This window comes from Squalius cephalus, assembly GCF_949319135.1.
Source record: "Squalius cephalus genome assembly, chromosome: 10".
Classification (NCBI taxonomy): domain Eukaryota; kingdom Metazoa; phylum Chordata; class Actinopteri; order Cypriniformes; family Leuciscidae; genus Squalius; species Squalius cephalus.
In genome coordinates this window covers 34,891,855-34,911,426 of record NC_137131.1, presented here as the reverse complement: position 1 = coordinate 34,911,426, position 19,572 = coordinate 34,891,855, and the positions used below count along the sequence as shown (strand labels likewise).

General features: G+C 36.8%; 1 protein-coding gene across 1 annotated transcript in view; it reads left to right on the top strand.

Moving 5' to 3' along the window:
- The first annotated feature begins 286 nt into the window (after positions 1-286).
- Positions 287-19,572, top strand: part of nck2b (NCK adaptor protein 2b) — a 469,107-nt gene continuing 449,821 nt past the window's right edge. The window contains exon 1 of the mRNA XM_079883394.1: positions 287-353. Within this exon, the coding sequence (XP_079739520.1) occupies positions 347-353 (7 nt within the window). The 5' untranslated portion in view covers positions 287-346. The remainder of the gene's footprint in view (positions 354-19,572) is intronic.

Genomic DNA, 19,572 nt, shown 5'->3' with positions numbered 1-19,572 from the left:
TAAAAACCGTTTTACCCACTCCACAGTGCACCAAACGCAAATCAGTTATAACACTAGACTATCGATGTATATGTCCGTTGAGGGAATAATGTTAGAAATCAAACTTACCTTTCATCACATTGCATTAGTTATAATTTGTTCCCTGTAATCATAAGCCTTGTCTACAGCAGCAGCGGAGTGATATTGATTACCTAGGCAACCGAGTGAGCCGGTCCACACATGATGCAAGAGTACCGGCATAATTACCTGCCGCTGGCACACTGTGTTTACTTTTTGCCGCATTACTAACCGGAGCAAAGTAAAATTCCGCAGCTGCTGAGAAACTAGTTCCTTTGGGATCATTGAGATGAAAGGTAATGTTTGATTTCTAACATTATTCTCTCAACGGACATTTTCATCGATAGTCTAGTGTTATAATTTATTTGCGTTTGGTGCACTGTGGAGTGGGTAAAACGTTTTTTTAATGGCTGGCTAACATATACCCTTGACTCGCGCTAGCCTAGCATCGGCTAACTATCCAAATATAAGAAATAAAAAAAAAAAAAAAAAAAAATGTCTCCACTGATGAATAACAACCAGGCTGACTTAAAAATGAGGTCCGATGTCAAAAATCCCGAACCACCCCTTTAAAGGGATAGTTCACTTTGAAATTAAATTTTGCTATGTTTTAGCTTACCTGAAGGGCATCCAAGATGTAGGTGTCTTTTTTCCCGCAGTAGTTTTAATTTTGATATTTTTAGGTCAAACCGTTCTTGTCTGTCAGTCATTTCATGCAGGAATATGGATTCTGTCTCAAAGAGTATGCACAGAGTCCAAATTAAAACAATTCCCCATCGTCCAAATTAATCAATTCCCCATCGTAAGTACACATTGATGGCCTAAGACACGAAACGAGCGGTTTGTGTGAGAAAACGAACGGTATTTATATCGTTTTTACCTCTTATAACACAGCCACGTCCAAATGATCTGAGGGCGTGGGCGCTTCCTGCTGTGTGACGTGTGCGCATAGATGTATATACACTAGATGTCGCCTTGGCTACGGCAGTTCATTGGAACGAATGTCTTTAATGCGACATCTAGTAGGGCTGTGCAATTAATTGAATTTGACGCTTGCCTTGTCCAGTCCAGCGCATTTTGAGAGACGGAGAGAGAGAGAGAAGACGCATCACCGCTGAACACTCACGCGGTTTGTGAAATTGTATCTTGGAGAAAGTTTTAAAATTATTGATTTGATTTTATAATCTGTGTGGATTCATTTAAGATACTCATACAATCTACATGCTAAAGTGAATCAATGTTTGCGGGGGGATTTCCCGCATTATAAGTGGTAGACCTGCGGGAATTAAATACTCATTGAAGTATTATCTGATACATTATTTATTTTAATAGTTCAAAAAGTACAATCAATGTTCAAATTTTGATTTTTTAAGAATTGTTGAAAGGTGTCTTTGGTAACACTTAACAATAAGGTTCATTAATTAGCATTATAACTAACTTACCTTAAGATAAACTAATAATTAACAATATTTCTATAGCATCTTAGTTAATATTAATTTCACCATTTACTAATACGTTATTAAAATGAAATGTTGTATTTGTTAACATTAGTTATACCATGGTCTGGGTGAATACTCGATTCTGATTGGCTGCAGGGTGTCCATTAAAAAGTGATAATGTACACCTAGGAACTGATGACAGTTTTAAATGATGCGCTGGTTCAAACTCACTGATCAACTGCTGCGGTCAGCTCGCTGTGGCCACGTTGCTTGGCAACGCCTGTATACTATTAAATAGTGCGCTCGACTTAATAAATAAAAACCCTCACGATTTTTACTCTAAAACACATTAAACTTTAGTAAGTGACCATGGTATAAGCGGGTTAATGCCCTTCGAGGTGTCCATTATCAGGTATTAATGGACTTCAGCGGAGGTTCACACCTCGCCGTCGTCCATTAAAACCTGATAATGGACACCTCGTCGGGCATTAACCCTTACTTAATGCAGTGTAAACTAACATGAACAAACAATGAACAGCTGTATTTTTATTAACTAGCATTAAAAAAGATTAATAAATACTGTAACAAATGTTTTTCTCATTGTTAGTTCATGTTAGTTAATACTTTAACTAATGTTAACTAATTAACATTATTGTAAAGCGTTACCGTGTCTTTTTAATAAATGCAACACGTTCCCAGTCATGTGAAATAATCGTGTTACATAATCGTGATTTCAATATTGACCAAAATAATCGTGATTATGATTTTTTCCATAATCGAGCAGCCCTAACATCTAGTGTATATACATCTATGCGCACACGTCACACAGCAGGAAGCGCCCGTGCCCTCAGATCACTTTGACGTGGTTGTTTTATAAGAGGTAAAAACGATATAAATACTGTTCGTTTTCTCACAAAAACCGCTCGTTTCGTGTCTTAGGCCGTCAATGTGTACTTACGATGGGGAATTGTTTAATTTGGACTCTGTGCATGCTCTTTGAGACAGTGACCATAGACCTGCATTATATGACTGACAGACAAGAACGGTTTGACCTAAAAATATCAAAATTGAAACTACTGTGGAAAAAAAGACACCTACATCTTGGATGCCCTTCAGGTAAGCTAAAACACCAAAATTTAATTTCAAAGTGAACTATCCCTTTAAAGGAACACTCCACCCATTTGCATTAAGCTTTGCAATGTTAGAAACCCAGTCATACTATTGAATGGTCGTGCAACATTTTCTCATTTTCCCCTGAGACGGGAGAAATCTGTATTTACCTCTTTACACTTCCTCCTACAATGATGCAAAAATCGTCATTTTGCGTCATTGTAGGAGGAAGTGTAAGAGGGGGGGGATTTCTGTTGAGACTACAAGCACTAGTTCCCACCCTTTCAAACCCGCCCATAGGGGGTTGGAGCTAATATGCTAACAGACCTATCACAGATCAGTGCCAGTGCGTTTGATTTCACCGGCAGAAACCTGCATGTCCGGCCGTCGAGATCGTCCAAAATGTCCGGGATTCGGCTTTGCTTTCTACGGTCGCCATTCATTGTTTACATGCACACCTTTTGTTTCAATCTAACTGAATTCATTCCGATTGGTGAATCTGAATGTAGTGTTTACATTAACGCTAAACATGTGATCGGTTGATGTGCGTTTTACCATTGCTAAGAAAATACTCGCTCCTCCGTGAGAGATAGCCCAGAGACCGGTGCGTCTCACAGGCGCCGCTCATCAGTAATCATGCCACCGCTTTTGCATTCTACAGTCGCCATTCATCATGTTTACTGTGGCGAGCAGGACGAGGCTAGGGCCGCGGGAGAAAGACGCGAGGCCGGTGGCGTGATCGGTTGATGTGCGTTTTACCACTGCTAAGAAAATTCCCGCTCCTCCGTGAGAGATACGAGCCAGTGCCTCACAGGTGTCGGTCATCAGTAATCACGCCACCGGCCTCGCGTCGTTCTCCTGTGGCCCTAGTCTCGTCCTGCTCGTCACAGTAAACACAATAAATGGCGACTGTAGAACCCAAAAGTCGAATCCCGGACATTTTGTGCCCGGGCATACTCACAGAGACTAGTAACTTAGCTTAGCTTAGCTTTATTATTTACAACTGCTCTCTAACCGGTAGGTGTGGCTTGAGAGTGGCCTCGTAGAGCAGCGAAGCAAGTGCATTCTGGGAGTTGTTGTCTTTCATCCACATAAGCCAAAAATACATTTTCTGGCTTTTCTTAGTCTAGAAAGCTCCAAACTAAAAAAATAATTTCACATTAGGGCTGTGACGGTGGCAGTTTTTTACCACCGCGGTGGTAATGGACCCAAATACCGGCGGTGTTGCGGTGTTTGGGTGGTTGTTTTGAAATAAATAAATAAAAACAAAGAAACGACACAATAAAGCCTGTAAAGCATTGCTATAAATATAAGTAAATACTGGTAACTTACATAATATAATAAATCTATTCTATTTAAGAAAAATCTTAATCTATTTAACAAAAAAAAAACTTTTGTTTACATACCTGCAAACTTGTCGCTTTTCGCCGAAAATCGCCGTTTTCTTGGTCAATTGTGTCATTTATGTGAATCGCGTAGAACCGGAGAGGTTTTTTTTTGGGGGTGTATTGTTTCTCACAGTAAACTGCCATGCAGGCTAGAATTGCGAAACATTATTGGATAATTCTTATAATTGACATTTCTCTGGGCCAATCGGGATCTTAGCACTTTTTATAATCTTGAAGCACACGCACAGCGTCAACAACAGCTGAGCTCGCGATTTGATGAGACGCCTCTGGCTACCGTGCGAGTCTAATGGAAACCATGGAAACTCACGCAGGAATTTTCCAGCATTGAACTTGTTTTAGCGCCCGCCAAAGTGATTTTTTGTCCTGCCAAAGTCTTATTTGATCGGTGAGTAATGTAGATGAACGGCTGCGTTTGTGACAGGGCGTATGTTTTAACTAAAAGAACGACGAGAGAGAGAGAGAGCCGGTCGCGCGCGCGCGCACTCTCTGTGTAAACGACTTCACCGTCTCCATAAGCGCTGCCCTTGCTCTCTCTCCCTCGCACATATTAATCAAAATAAATCGACACGGTGGTAAAATGTCGGAAGACCAAAGTTTCGTGTGGAGCATTCGGAGGTTTTTTTTTCCCTGAATTATACTGCTGGGTGTGAATTGTGCTAAATAAGTTTCCTTATCTTCTCGCGTTCCGGACATTCAGCTGACATAAAACAACACTTTAATTAAACGAAATAAAACTATACAGTGATGAAATGTTTTCTGTGTTGACACAAATCTTGGATTTCCATGTCCTAACTGCTGGGATAATCACACAACGCGCACGACACGTCCAATTCGCGAACTAATGACTCCTTTGAACCGATTCATTTTAATGAACTCAGGAGACGTCTGAATCGGTGTATAACTAATCAGTAACACTTTAGGTTTTATTTATTACATAAATTATATAAAAAGTACAGTTTGCTAACTCAAGCTTAAACTTTAAAATAAATAAAACCACTTTTTTTTAAAGCATTTTAAACATTTTTCCACACAGTGCTATCAAGAATCGATAAGAGAATCGTTAAAGGAGAAGTTCACTTTTAAATGAAAATTCTGTCATCATGTACTCACCCTCATGTTGTTTCAAACCTGTATGAATTTCTTTCTTCTGCTGAACACAAAGGAAGATATTTGGAAAAATGTCAGTACCGGTAACCAGACAGTTTTTGGGTCCCATTGACTTCCATAGTAGGAAAAAAAATATACTATGGAAGTCAATGGGACCCAAAAACTGTCTGGTTACTGACATTCTTCTAAATATCTTCCTTTCTGTTCAGCAGAAGAAAGAAATTCATACAGGTTTGAAACAACATGAGGGTGAGTACATGATGACAGAATTTTCATTTTAAAAGTGAACTTCTCCTTTAACGAATTGGATTGATAATCAGAATCGTCAGTGGCATTATTATTGATAAAATCTTATCAAATCCCATCCCTATGTGAATACAGTAAAATTATAATCAAACATTAAAGAACATACATGTTTTTTAATAGTTTTTTTTTTAAGAGTTAAAAGATTAAGACATTTTGCTAACATGAGGTCTTATTGTGTCACTGTCAGTCTTGTTACATCAGTGCAAAACTAGGGAATGCAGATTAATTATTATTATTATACATCATTCATCAGCATGCTATGATTAATCCCATTGCATGCATAAAAAAAAAGTTAGTCTGCTAACTACTATTAGTCTGCTAACTACTATTTCCACACAAAGACGCGTGATATAGCCTACCGCTCTGCGCTTTGAGAGGGATATGGGACACGAGCAGGAAAGAGACCATCGATCTCTTTTCTGATATCTTCAGGTTTTCTACTTGTAAAAGGTATGAGGAGATTATTTTATTTTCCACATGGATAAGACATTTAAGTTATGTTTGCGCGCTGCCAGAGAAAGCCAAACTAAAATCACCCGTCCTTGTGAAACGCGCTTTACAAATGAACTTGACGCGCCTATACCAATATGTCTAATAACAAGCACAAACTGTGTTGAAAAGAATTTGACGTTCATGTAAAAAATGTAGGCTATATCTGTCCTACAGCGGTTTTTCTACTTTAGCCTGCACAGTAAAGAATACGAAAATAATCGACCTAAAAGCGAACAAAGGAAGAAACGTTTATAATCCCCTTTGGAAATGGGTGAGACACGAGTGAAAGTATGGGAAAAGTAAAAAGAGATTCCATGCAGGGATGAGTCACGATTTTTGAATATTCGATTATGTTCTAATGTCTGTTGTGTGATCATTCTCTAAAATAAAATCTCCATGTTCTGGTGCTGATGCGGTTGACGCGTTCATGTGTGTGACGCTGCCAATAACGCACATAACAGCTGTCACAAACCGTAATGATTATGAACGTGTCAAATATAGCAAGGAGACATTTGAATTGTTTATTAATAAAGTGTTTTTTTTGTGTGACAGTGTCGGGCTGCAAAGATGAAGTTGACATTGCTCACTTGTCATCTTCGCAGTGAACGCGCCTAGAGAATTGCACACTACGGACTACATAAACATGCTAGTCGGTTTATTTTCGTTTTGAATTGTTTTGTTTAAAAGTAGACAATTCAACTTTTTATATGGAATAACTAATGGAATATTTTTAAATTCACTGATTATTATGTTCCATGAATATTATGCTAACCTTAAGATAACGTTCCATGAACGTTATGCTAACCTTAAGATAACGTTCCATTAACGTTATTCTAACCTTAAAATAACGTTCCATGAACGTTATGCTAACCTTAAGATAACGTTCCATGAACATTATGCTAACCTTAAGATAACATTCCATGAACGTTATGCTAACCTTGAGAATGTTCCAGCAATGTTGTGCTAACGTTCCAGCAACGTTATGAGTTATATTCGATTATGTTCTAATGTCTGTTGTGTGATCATTCTCTAAAATAAAATCTCCATGTTCTGGTGCTGATGCGGTTGACGCGTTCATGTGTGTGACGCTGCCAATAACGCACATAACAGCTGTCACAAACCGTAATGATTATGAACGTGTCAAATATAGCAAGGAGACATTTGAATTGTTTATTAATAAAGTGTTTTTTTTTGTGTGTCAGTGTCGGGCTGCAAAGATGAAGTTGACATTGCTCACTTGTCATCTTCGCAGTGAACGCGCCTAGAGAATTGCACACTACGGACTACATAAACATGCTAGTCGGTTTATTTTCGTTTTGAATTGTTTTGTTTAAAAGTAGACAATTCAACTTTTTATATGGAATAACTAATGGAATATTTTTTAATTCACTGATTATCGGGTGAAGATCGCAAACCAGAATTCAAAGCCGACAAAGTTTAAATTTATGGACTCACGCACAACTCTCTCATGAATTCAAACTTTTCCATGGCTGCGATATAACATTTAATTGCTAACCTATTATTTATTTTGTAAACAAAGCTTTGTGTGTCATAATATTAATGTAAAACAGCATTTACATACAAACTTTTTTTTTTTTGGCAAACCACCGCCGGTACTCCTCAGCCACCGCGGTGGCGCTTTACAACCGCGGTGGTGCAGTTGTCAAGTTTACCGGCACAGCCCTATTTCACATTTCTTCTACATAAATGACCCAATTTAAATACACATTCATCTTTCCAGAGGTGGAGTGTCCCTTTAAAGGATAATTCTGGTATTTAGCACTTTGAGTCTCTTTTCTGGTTTGTTTTGGATGAACTAGAGTGGTGGACACAGAAATGTTGACGATGGGTCCTGTCTCGACTTTTAGACTTGTTTAGAATCGCCTTTGACGGCTTCAGAGTGTCTGTCTATGGGCATGCACGAACATGTCCTAAAAACAAACCTAATAACTTTCGTTTTCAAAACTGTGCAACTCACCGAGTGGTTAGTGGTGTTCGTTGATGATTAAAAACAAATATATCGGCACAATGTATGATTTCAATCCGTGTTATTTGCTATATATTTACTAATATACTATTTTTTCAGATAGCTCACAACAAAGTATAAACTTCCGCTCGATATTTGAGTCTGAAGCATCTTTTCCGTTCCCGGTAGCGCAGTAATATCAACGAGCAATGAGTCCTCCAACAGAAATTAATGGGATTTTACAAAATGGCAAATAAAACACAACAGAAACTGTATTTTGCTACGCTACTTGTTTTTAATCATCAACGAACACCACTAACCACTCGGTGAGTTGCACAGTTTTGAAAACGAACGTTAAGGGTTGTTTTTAGGACATGTTCGTGCATGCCCATAGACAGCCACTCTGAAGCGCTCAAAGGCGATTCTAAACGAGTCAAAAAGTCGAGACAGGACCCATCGTCAACATTTCTGTGTCCACCACTCTAGTTCATCCAAAACAAACCAGAAAAGAGACTCAAAGTGCTAAATACCAGAATTATCCTTCAAGACTTCCGTTCATCTTCAGAACACAAATTAAGATATTTTTGATGAAATATGAGAGCTGGCTCACTCCTCCAAAGGCTTCTAGGCAATTTCATTCTGCCCAGAAAGTTAGTAAAGACATTGTTAAAATAGTCCAAGTGACTGGCTCAACCTTAAGTTCATCAAGCGACGACAATTATTTTTGTGTGCAAAAATAACAACTTTATTCAACTATTCATTTTCTTATGTGTGAGCCTCTGAGTGAGTTCACAAAAGTGAAATTTACATCGAGTCCCATCTGCGTCATCTTCTCAGTTCTCGCTGCTCTCGTGAACTCTAGGGCTGGGACGATACAACTATCTCCCGATTCGATACTATCACGATACTTGGGTGCTGATACTGCTGGTATTACAATATTTTTTTAAGAATTGCGATTCGATATTGCGATTTTTATTTTATTTTTAACACTAGACCATCAGAAAATGTTAAATCACACTTTTACAGACTGTATAGGCTACATGATGTATAAGATGAGTAATATTTACAAAAACAATTCATCTCATCTTTCTGACTTATTTCAGAAGCATCATACAGTTAGTACTACATTCTCTTTAATATATGATTGAGTTGAAAAAAAAATCAACTCGAACCGAATGAATAGAGAGGCGGGTCTTCCATTGTAGTGATGAAAGCTACAGTTGTTTTGGACGCCAGAGAGTGCGATGATGGAAGATAAACTTGTGGTGCTCTTGCGGGTTACCAGGAGCTTAACGACTTCACGAATCGTAACTATCACAATGTTAACAGAAAATAAACAAAGTTAATAAAAGTCTGATTTGACATTTACTTGACTGACAGGACAGCTGTTTCTGTGTTCGCCTAGCAACAAAAAACACAGTTCACTGCTTGTTCTGTGTGATTGGGGCAGTGCTGTGTGCCTCGCGTTTTCGAACCGGAAAAACGTGTTAGGTGTGATTGGGGCTTTACTCTATCTTGATTGCTATCATAAACATCAGTGTTTATATTTGAAATTTAAACTTTTATCCTAGTACTTCTATGATAATTTGAACTAGCCTATTGCATCACAGAAATAATGATACTATGAGGTTGAAAAGACTGATTGTGAAGCTGTTTCATGACGACTCTCTCCGGGTCAGCACAGCTTTAAATGTTGCGATATGATTTTGTCAAGGGTTTAATAGACAGACGAAATGGAAGCAGATTGTGTGGGTGTTTGAATCGAGATCACATTTTTTTAAAGATGAATCGTGCAGCTCTATTGTCTTATCTCTCTCCCAGTATATGAGTAGCGTGATGGCTTATCAATGCATTCAATCTCACGCCGCTTTTACGTGTCCAATTGAAAGGGATATTAAGTTACTCGACACTCGAAATTTAACAACACATTTCATCCTTTGTTGGAACGAAGAGACTTACTTCGGTCAACCTCGTCTCTAACTTGAATTTCAATTAATATCGATTCTGTAATAAAGAAATAATCCATTTTAAGAACGTTTAAAAAACAACAACACGATACCTAGGTGAATCGATTTTTTCTCCCAGCACTAGTGAAGTCACTCAGAAGCCAATACGGAAGAAAATGAATAGTTGAATAAAGTCTTTATTTTGTTTTTTTTTGCATAAAAATTATTGTCGTCACTTGATAAACTCGCCAGAATAAAATTGCCTAGAAGCCTATTGAGGAGTGAGCCAGATCTCAGATTTCATCAAAAATATCTTAATTTGTGTTCTGAAGAGTCTTACGGGGTTGGAATAACATGAGGGTGAGTGATTACTGACAGAATTTTTTGGTGAACTAACCCTTAAACACCGTTTTCATTACATTTAAATGCTTATATGAAAATATGTGTTGTTGTTTTTTTAAGCTATAATGTAGCGTTTAAAAATGTATGATAATCATATGAAATGTTCTACTTTTTGATGTGCTGTAAAAGTGTGCACTTATAATTCACATGGTTGTGTTAATAAAAAATAAAGTTGTACAAATTCTGCAGAATTTTTTTTCTAACCTTAAAATAACATTTTAACTTGAAAGAAAGTGGACATTTTAATGTTCTTTGAATGTTGTATTGTTAATAACATTTTGGGGGAAAGAACGTTTCAGGAATGTTATGCTTACCTTAAGATGATGTTCCAGCAACGTTATGCCAATGTTCTGGCAATGTTATACTAGTCTTAAGATAACGTTGCATGAACGTTATGCTAACCTCAAGGTAACGTTGCATGAACATTATGCTAACCTTAAGATAACGTTCCATGAACGTTATGCTAACCTTAAGATAACATTCCATGAACGTAATGCTAACCTTAAGAATGTTCCAGTAATGTTGTGCTAATGTTCCAGCAACGTTATGCTAACCTTAAGATAATGTTCCAGCAACATTATGCAAACCTTAAGATAACTTTCCATGAACATTATGCTAACCTTAAGATAACGTTCCATGAACGTTATGCTAACCTTAAGATAACATTCCATGAACGTTATGCTAACCTTAAGAATGTTCCAGCAATGTTGTGCTAACGTTCCAGCAATGTTAGCTAACCTTAAGATAACGTTCCATGAATATTATGCTAACCTTAAGATAACGTTCCATGAACGTTATGCTAACCTTAAGATAACGTTCCATTAACGTTATTCTAATCTTAAGATAACGTTCCATGAACGTTATGCTAACCTTAAGATAACGTTCCATGAACATTATGCTAACCTTAAGATAACATTCCATGAACGTTATGCTAACCTTGAGAATGTTCCAGCAATGTTGTGCTAACGTTCCAGCAACGTTATGCTAACCTTAAGATAACGTTCCAGCAACGTTATGCTAACCTTAAGATAACGTTCCAGCAACGTTATGCAAACCTTAAGATAATGTTCCAGCAATGTTGTGCTAACCTTAAGATAACATTCCAGCAACGTTATGCAAACCTTAAGATAATGTTCCAGCAATGTTGTGCTAACGTTCCAGCAACGTTATGCTAACCTTAAGATAACGTTCCAGCAACGTTATGTAAACCTTAAGACAATGTTCCAGCAACGTTATGCTAACATTCCGGCAACGTTATGCTAACCTTAAGATAACGTTCCAGCAACATTATCCTAACGTTCCAGCAATGTTTTTCTAACATTAAAATACCATTCCAGCAACGTTATGCAAACTGGACATTTCAACATTTTAAGAACGTTTCAAGTCAACGTTCCCACAACGTTCTTAGAACATATTTTTGTTAGCTGGGCAGAGGCAGGAAAGAGAAGGAAGGGTTGTTAAAGGTAATGAATCTATAGACATGTGCTTGACTGCTATTGTTGCCTGTAATTACAGCCATGTTCATCTGGCCTTGTCTTTCTCTCACACTCTCTCTTTCTCTCACTGATAGACAGTGTGATTTCTCTGTACTTTGTCCCTGTAAATGCAAGCTCAGAGCCTTCTCTCATAGACAATGATATTAAACAGAGAATATAATGCTAATTAAAATAGCAGTGGCACTCCATTCAGTTTATATCAGGGAGAGACAATCCTGGACATCAGCAAGGGCTTTTCTGCTTTGTGCACACAGAATTTCTGAGGTCTTCATGTCAGAAAGGAAATCCTGGATCATCTCTCGCTCTGTAATGAAACTGTGTAATTAATTTGTCGGTTCAGGTGGGGAAACCCTGGGGGTTTCTATATATTTAACAGTGCTACTCATTCAGTTTATTTGTATGTTTGTTTATTAGAGTTAGTAGTATTTAAAATGAGTTATGAAAACAATAGTAGTCAATGGCAGGAATTTTCAAATGTGTAAATCTTCTAGCGTCTAGGGGACCTTCTTCCTAAAATATAAAGGCAACTATATATTTTCATGCATAAAGATGTATTTATACTGTGAAAAAAATAATTATCTTAAAAAAAACTGGCAACACTGTCTTTTTTATACCAGCAGAATAAATTCATTTATCCAGTAGAAAGGAAAATGTAATAACTTTCTATAAAAAGTCTGTAAATTAAAATGTTAAAAAAAATTTTAAACATAAAGATGTTTTTATACTGTGGAAAATATTGTCTGAAAAAGGCAACACTTCATCTTTTTTGTATCTTATCTGTCAGTACAATAAATTGTGATTAATATATGATTTCCAACCAGTGTTTAGAAAGAAAAAGAAAATGGTAATAATGTTATGTAAAAAGTCTGATGATTTATTATATATATATGAATTCTATTATAAATATGTATTTATACTGTGAAAATACAAATATTATAAATATGCGGAAAATATTATATGAATTTTTTTTAAGGCAACACCTCATCTTATCTGTCAGAAGAAAAAAATAATTTGGTGATTAATTTCATGATTTCCAACCAATGTTTAGGAAGTGAAATTAAATAATAATAATGTTCTGTAAAAAGTCAGCAAATTTATTAATCTATTTATTTATATTTTTTAAACATTGGCATCCTAATACCCCGTTACAGCGGGTCCTCAGACCCCAGTTTATGATATGGTTGCTTAGTTAGGCAAAAATTAGGGCTGAGCAACGATTAGTCGTGATTAATCACATCCAAAATAAAAGTTTGTGTTTACATAATATATGTGTGTGTACTGTGTATAATTATTTTGTATATATAAATACACACACATGCATGTATTTATTTAAGAATATATATTTATACATTATTTATATTATATATATATATATAAATGTTTTGTATATAAATAACAAGTTTCTTAAATACAGTATATACATGCATGTGTGTGTATTTATATATACAAAATAATTATACATAGTACACACACATATATAATATAAACACAAACTTTTATTTTAGATGCGATTAATCGCGATTAATGGTTGCACAGCCCTAAAATGTGTGTGAATGTTCCAGAGTAAAACAATGAGTAGTCCTACTTCTCTGTAACTCACACAGTACTGTCACAGATAAAGAATTGTTACTGGAGACGCTGGTCTGTGTGAGCGTCAGTCCAGTTGGAAAGGTGTTTGGAATCTGTCAGTAATAGCAACAGTATGTATTTCCACATGCTTATCACAAAAAGAGCGAGAGGCAGAATTCTCTCTTACATGGTGGCAACGCACCTGCTAGCAATTACTACAGCAGAGAAGAAATGTGTGGTGTAGAGCCGAGTAGTGGTGGCCTCTCTCTCTCTCTCTCTCTCTCTCTCTCTCTCTCTCTCTCTCTCTCTCACACACTCACACTCACACACACACACACACACACACACACACACACACACACACACACACACACACACACACACACACACACACACACACACACACATACACACACACACACACACACACACACCACCAGCCCCAGGCACTCTAATTAATGCCCAGAAACCTGAAGAGCTGTCAGGATCAATCTGAACCTTATACACTGCAAACTAGAACCAGCTTTTTGTTTGCAATGCAAACACTCGCCGAGTACCTTACACCGGCATCTGATGCTGTTTATTAATGTGTGCGCCAATAAAACTATGTTATTTAATTAAACACGCACTCTTGCCCTCTCTTTGTGATATTTGAGGTATAAATTTATATGTTATTGTATGTAAAGTAAGTGATTTCAAACTTTAAAAATGAAGGCTGAAAATTTATTTAAAACAATGCATTGAGAAGCAGACTTTCATGCACACGCAAAACAGTATGCGAGGAATTTTCTGTTATTAAAATAATCTTGTAAATCTCATTATTCAAGAGTTTTTTTTTGTTTGGCTGGTTTAAAAATGCAAAACGTTGGGCTGTTTTGCCAAGGGTGCAGCTCAAACGGGTGTCGTTTTTTCGAGGTTGAGCGAGCAGACGAGAGGACTACAGATTAAAAATTACAAATGAATGATTTTTAAATAATGCTTTTGGTAAAGTGGCTTGTTTCTGACAGGCAATGCAGGATTGCAAATTGGTGACAAATGAGTTTTAGAGGGATTTGGGGTTTAAGGTGTTTGCAGAAGAGGGAAGAACCATTGCATTCATTAAAGAAAGATCCATGTTGTTAAAGCTTTTGTAGGCCAGTCTGATTGCAGAAGATTCGGTATAGATGGCAGATCTTGGATCAGCCTCTGCAGGTGTTCTCACTAGCATTTTAAATGAACTTCAAAAAATGCCTAAAGGATAACTTTTGCCCTGTCCTGTGAGGCTGTGTAACCGGAACTTGTCTGGGTCTGATATATAAGAAGACTGAATGATTTGTCTTTGCTAATTGAGTTTCTGCATTTGCAGCTGATGTGTGGTAAGCACATGGTTGATTCAGGTTTATTCAAAGTATACTTGTTTTTGTCAAACATGATTGATTTACACTCACTGCTTATATATGAGTAAATTCAGAGTAATTTGCAAGTCAAATGGCCCTTCACAAATGCAAACGAGACTAACTGGCCATATACCTGTATCAAATATTATTCAATTAAAGTGTTAAGCTTACAAACAAATACTACCGATGCTCAGAATAATAGTAATCTTCAATAAAAATCAAAACAGACTGTCACTGCTTTCAATCATTTTTGTTTATCAATGGTCCAGTTCTCACACTGATACAAATTATTCTGTGGTGAAGTAAATACTACAGAAAAAGTTAGTTCAGTCAAGCATAATTAAAGTGTAAATATCAATGTTATAAAATTAAGTAAAACTACCGTACTCAACTTTTCTGATACTGGTGTTCCCATCATGCACTGGGGCTTTAATAATTAATAAGGTTGATTTTTGGCAGTTTTCCAGCTGTAAGCTGCTTTTGTTGTAAGGTTTAGTAACTTGCTATTTTGTGACATTTGGAGTTCATTTTCTACTCAAAATGACAAATTCATGCTCAAAAACAATCCATTGAATGTTACCATCATTGTGTATTGTGTACCAAGTATTGAGGTCTCAGTGTTCAAGTGCCGTGTTATTTATATTATATAGATATGGTATCTACACAATATCTATTGTATTATTTACTTAGATGTTCTAAGTAAAGCATACACTTTAAAAGCATGGTTTAATTCAGTGTTATATTGTTAAAATTACTCATACTTTTACTGGTCAAGTTAAAGTTACTTATTTTCTTTGATAATTTTACTTAACTTAGTTAAGTAGAGTTTACTTAATTCCATATGTGAAATTTCCTAAAAAAAAAACAAACAAAAAAACAATATGTGTGCAAAAACTTGCAAAAGAAAAATTAAGTAAATTTTGCTTATTGTTTTTTTCAGTGTATTAACTAATTATTAACTATTACTTTTGACTCAATAAACTCCTAATCACTACTTATTAATACTTAGTAAGGTAGTTGTTAAGTAGGAATAAGGGATGTAGAATATGGTCATGCAGAATAAGGCATTGATATGTGCTTTATAAGTATTATTAAAGGCCAAAATCCTAGTAAAAATGCATGCTAATAAGCAACTAGTTAATAGTGAGAATTGGACACTAAACTAAAGTGTTACCGATATATATATTTATTATTATATATTATTATGGTAAAGAGTGTTATCAAAAACAGTGCCATCAGTTTGCTTAAAAGAACACAAAATGTTTAGATTAGAGCTGCATGATTATGGATAAATTGAGAATCATGATTTTTTTTTTTTTTTATTAATCTGAATGAATTCAATACTTCACTTGTTTCATTACTGGATGAATCAGTGTTTTTGAACGAATCTCTTGAGTGAATGATTCAATGACAAATACATGTGGATCACTGCAGGTTTTTGACATGAAATGTACCCTTTCACTTTAGTCTTTTTGTTTTCTGATCTTCTTCCTCCTCCTCCTACTTCATTTGACCTGCAGTGGCTAGATTATTAATTCTTCAAATGTTTGTTTTCTTCTCGTTATCTCTTTCCCATCACATTTTTTATACCGTTGACACAGCAAGCATTTTATGGGCACAACTGCCTGTGCAGCTGACCAGCACAACAGCAGCAGCGCTACAACCGTAGGCCATTAATAATGCCAGTGCCCGTCTGTTTTGTACCAGCGACTGGAGGATGGAGGGAGGGGAGAAGAGATGGTGATCAAGCCTTTACTTGAAAGGGTTTGCACTGACAGTATCATGAGGAGTGTGTGTGTGCGAGATAGTACTGGGTGGTAATGAGGGGCACATATGGGACAGGGAGCTGGCCCTCGTTAACCAGTCTGAAAGAGGAAACATCCTGTCATGGGCACCAGCCGGGGCATTCACACACACACACACACACACACACACACACACACACACACACACACACACACACACACACACACACACACACACACACACACACACACACACACACACACACACACACACACACACACACACACACACACACACACACACACACACACACACGACATTTGCAGTGCCAACAATATTAAAGAACATCCTTGAACATCAATGAAAAAGATGATTGTTAGTTTAAAGTTTTTAATGTTTTTAAGTGAAGTCTCTTATGCTCACCAAGGCTGCTCGCTCAAAAATACAGTAAAAACTGTAAAATTGTAAAATATTATTACAATAAAAAACCTGTTTTCTATTTTAATATACTTTAAAATACTTTCAATGTTCCTTCAGGAATTATTCTGAAATGCTGATTTGGTGCTCAAGAAATACTCATTATTATAAATTATGAAACAGTTGAATACTTTTATTCAGCCATGCATTACATTGAAAAAAGTAGACATTTATAATGTTACAAAGAATTTATATTTCAAATAAAGGCTCTTTCTTTCTTTCTTTCTTTCTTTCTTTCTTTCTTTCTTTCTTTCTTTCTTTCTTTCTTTCTTTCTTTCTTTCTTTCTTTCTTTCTTCTATTCATTAAAGAATCCTGAAAAAATAATTATCATTGTTTCCACAAAAAAATATAAGCAGCAAAAACTGTTTTCAACATTGATAATAATAATAATAACTATTATTAATAATCAAGCATCAATAATAATTGAGCACCAGATCTGCATATTAGAATGATTTCTGAAGGATCATGTGACACTGAGTAATGGCTCTGAGAATTCAGCTTGGACACCACAAGAATAAATTATATTTTTAAATAAAATAGAAAAAAGGTATATTAGATTGTAATAATAATTCACAATATTACTGTTATTACTTCATTTTTGATCTAATAAATACAGCCTTGGTGAGCATAAGAGGCTTCTTTTAAAAACATAATTTTTTTTAATGATGTGACAGATTTAAACTTTTGACCGGTGGTGCGTACAGTTGAGATGCTACCTGTTTGGGCGTGTTTGGGCCGGTGGAGCCCAGCTGGCACAATGCCCCTCGCTGTGGCGCCCAGTACAGAGGACAAGAGTGCAGGCCACTCTCTTTCACAGAGAGCCCTCACCAGCTGTCACCACAGCCCCGACAACAGCGCCTGTCACTCAAACCCTCTGGGATTTCTGCAGTCAGAGAGAGAGAGTTACAGAATCTGTCCTGGGCTCCCTCTCTCTTTTGTTTGTGGACAGTAAAATGGATTATGTTGCCAGGTTGAAGCTCCTTTGGGGACCTCTGTGTGGATGGAGTAAGGAGCTTGGCTGTGCTGCAAAGATGCTATTGCTGTCACTCCTTCTCTATCTCTCTCTCTCTCTCTGAACCCTTTTTACCCGCCATGAGAATGTGCTAAAACACTGCTCAGAGAATAAAGGGGGAAGCAGAGTAGGGGGAACTGACAGTGAGTCTGTCTGAATCTCTCCCATGGCTGTCAGTGGCTTTTGAAAGGAGCTGATGACACTTCTCTGTAGCACAGCTGCCTAGGTCTGGGCCGCAGACAGCATCTACTGCTGTTGTGTCTCTCAGGCTGCTAGTCGAGCTGCTAGGGAACTGGGTTAACACAACAGGACTTAGCCAGATGCGATTACTCTTATTGGCGGATCTGTTGTTTAAAGGGAAAAAAAAAAGAGAAAAGAAAATGAATTTACTCACCCTCATGTTGTTCCAAACCTGCAAGCATTTCATTTGCAACCCAGGATCATTGGAAATACATATGAAGACATTTCTGCAAAATGATATCAAGCTGCTTCTTGCATGTTCCACAGCACTTTTGAAGTGAAATGTCCAGTGAGTGGCTTTAAAACGCATTCCGTTTTGTTCCAAACAGATTAATGTGAATCTGGTAACATTTGCATTGGTTTATGTATGTATCGCGGCTGTTAAGAAATTACATGTCCATTGAGTGGCGCTAAACGGTTTATACTGTATCGCATTTTAAAATAGTACCACCTAAACCCCAACCGACAGTGTTAACAAAAGCAGACGTGAGGTGAAAAGGGCATTTGTTGCTTGCTACTACAATTCTTTTTTAGAGCTCTTTTATCATGACTTATGTTTTTCATGGGACTCCTACCCATGCTTTTTGCATCAAAAGTGCAGTGTTGTTCTGGGTGAGCTACTGCGCAAGTTTGCTATGTCAGAAAAGCTAAACATATAGAGCTGGTTATGTTATGCAAATGCCTCAGAAGTGTTAGTTTGCAATGTATGCACAACGGTAAAAGCATCTTGAGGTCATAACCTAGTGTTGTGCAAGCAACCATGCGAAAATAAGTCTTAATGATCTTTACCCGCATAATTTGTGTGAAAAGGAATCAAATTAGTTGGTGATTTACTGCCCCTTGTTCAGTGTTCATTTTATCTGGAAATTGCACTGAATTGAATGTTTAGGTAAGTTTTTGTAGTTTAGCGTATTTCCAATGAGACTAGGTTGTCTTTTTTTTTTTTTTTTTTTTTGTGGAACACAAAAGTAGATATTTTGAAAAATGTCTACTTGTATTTTTGTCCATACAATGAAAGTCAACAGAGTCTGGTGCTGTTTTGGACCCCATTGACTTTGGGACAAAAAGAGCTGAAACATGCATCTTCTTTCTGTTGTACAGAAGAAACAATGACATAAATGATTACAGAATTTTGTTTTGGGTAAAATTTCCTTTTAATGAATTGTCAAACCCTAGCACCTGAAATAAAATCCAACCTGGAGAGTAAATCTTGCCCATAGGGGTCAGTAGCACCTCACTAAATATTTACATGGCAGGACAATTTGTGGACAAGGAGATGCACAAATACACACGGACATCACACTGAAAATGTTTAGTTAACTAATATAAAGAATCCTAATTTGTAGCTCAAAATGTCTGCGTGTCGGCTGATTAGTGGTGTTTTGTGAATATGACTTGTCCTCTCTGGAAAATCACCTACC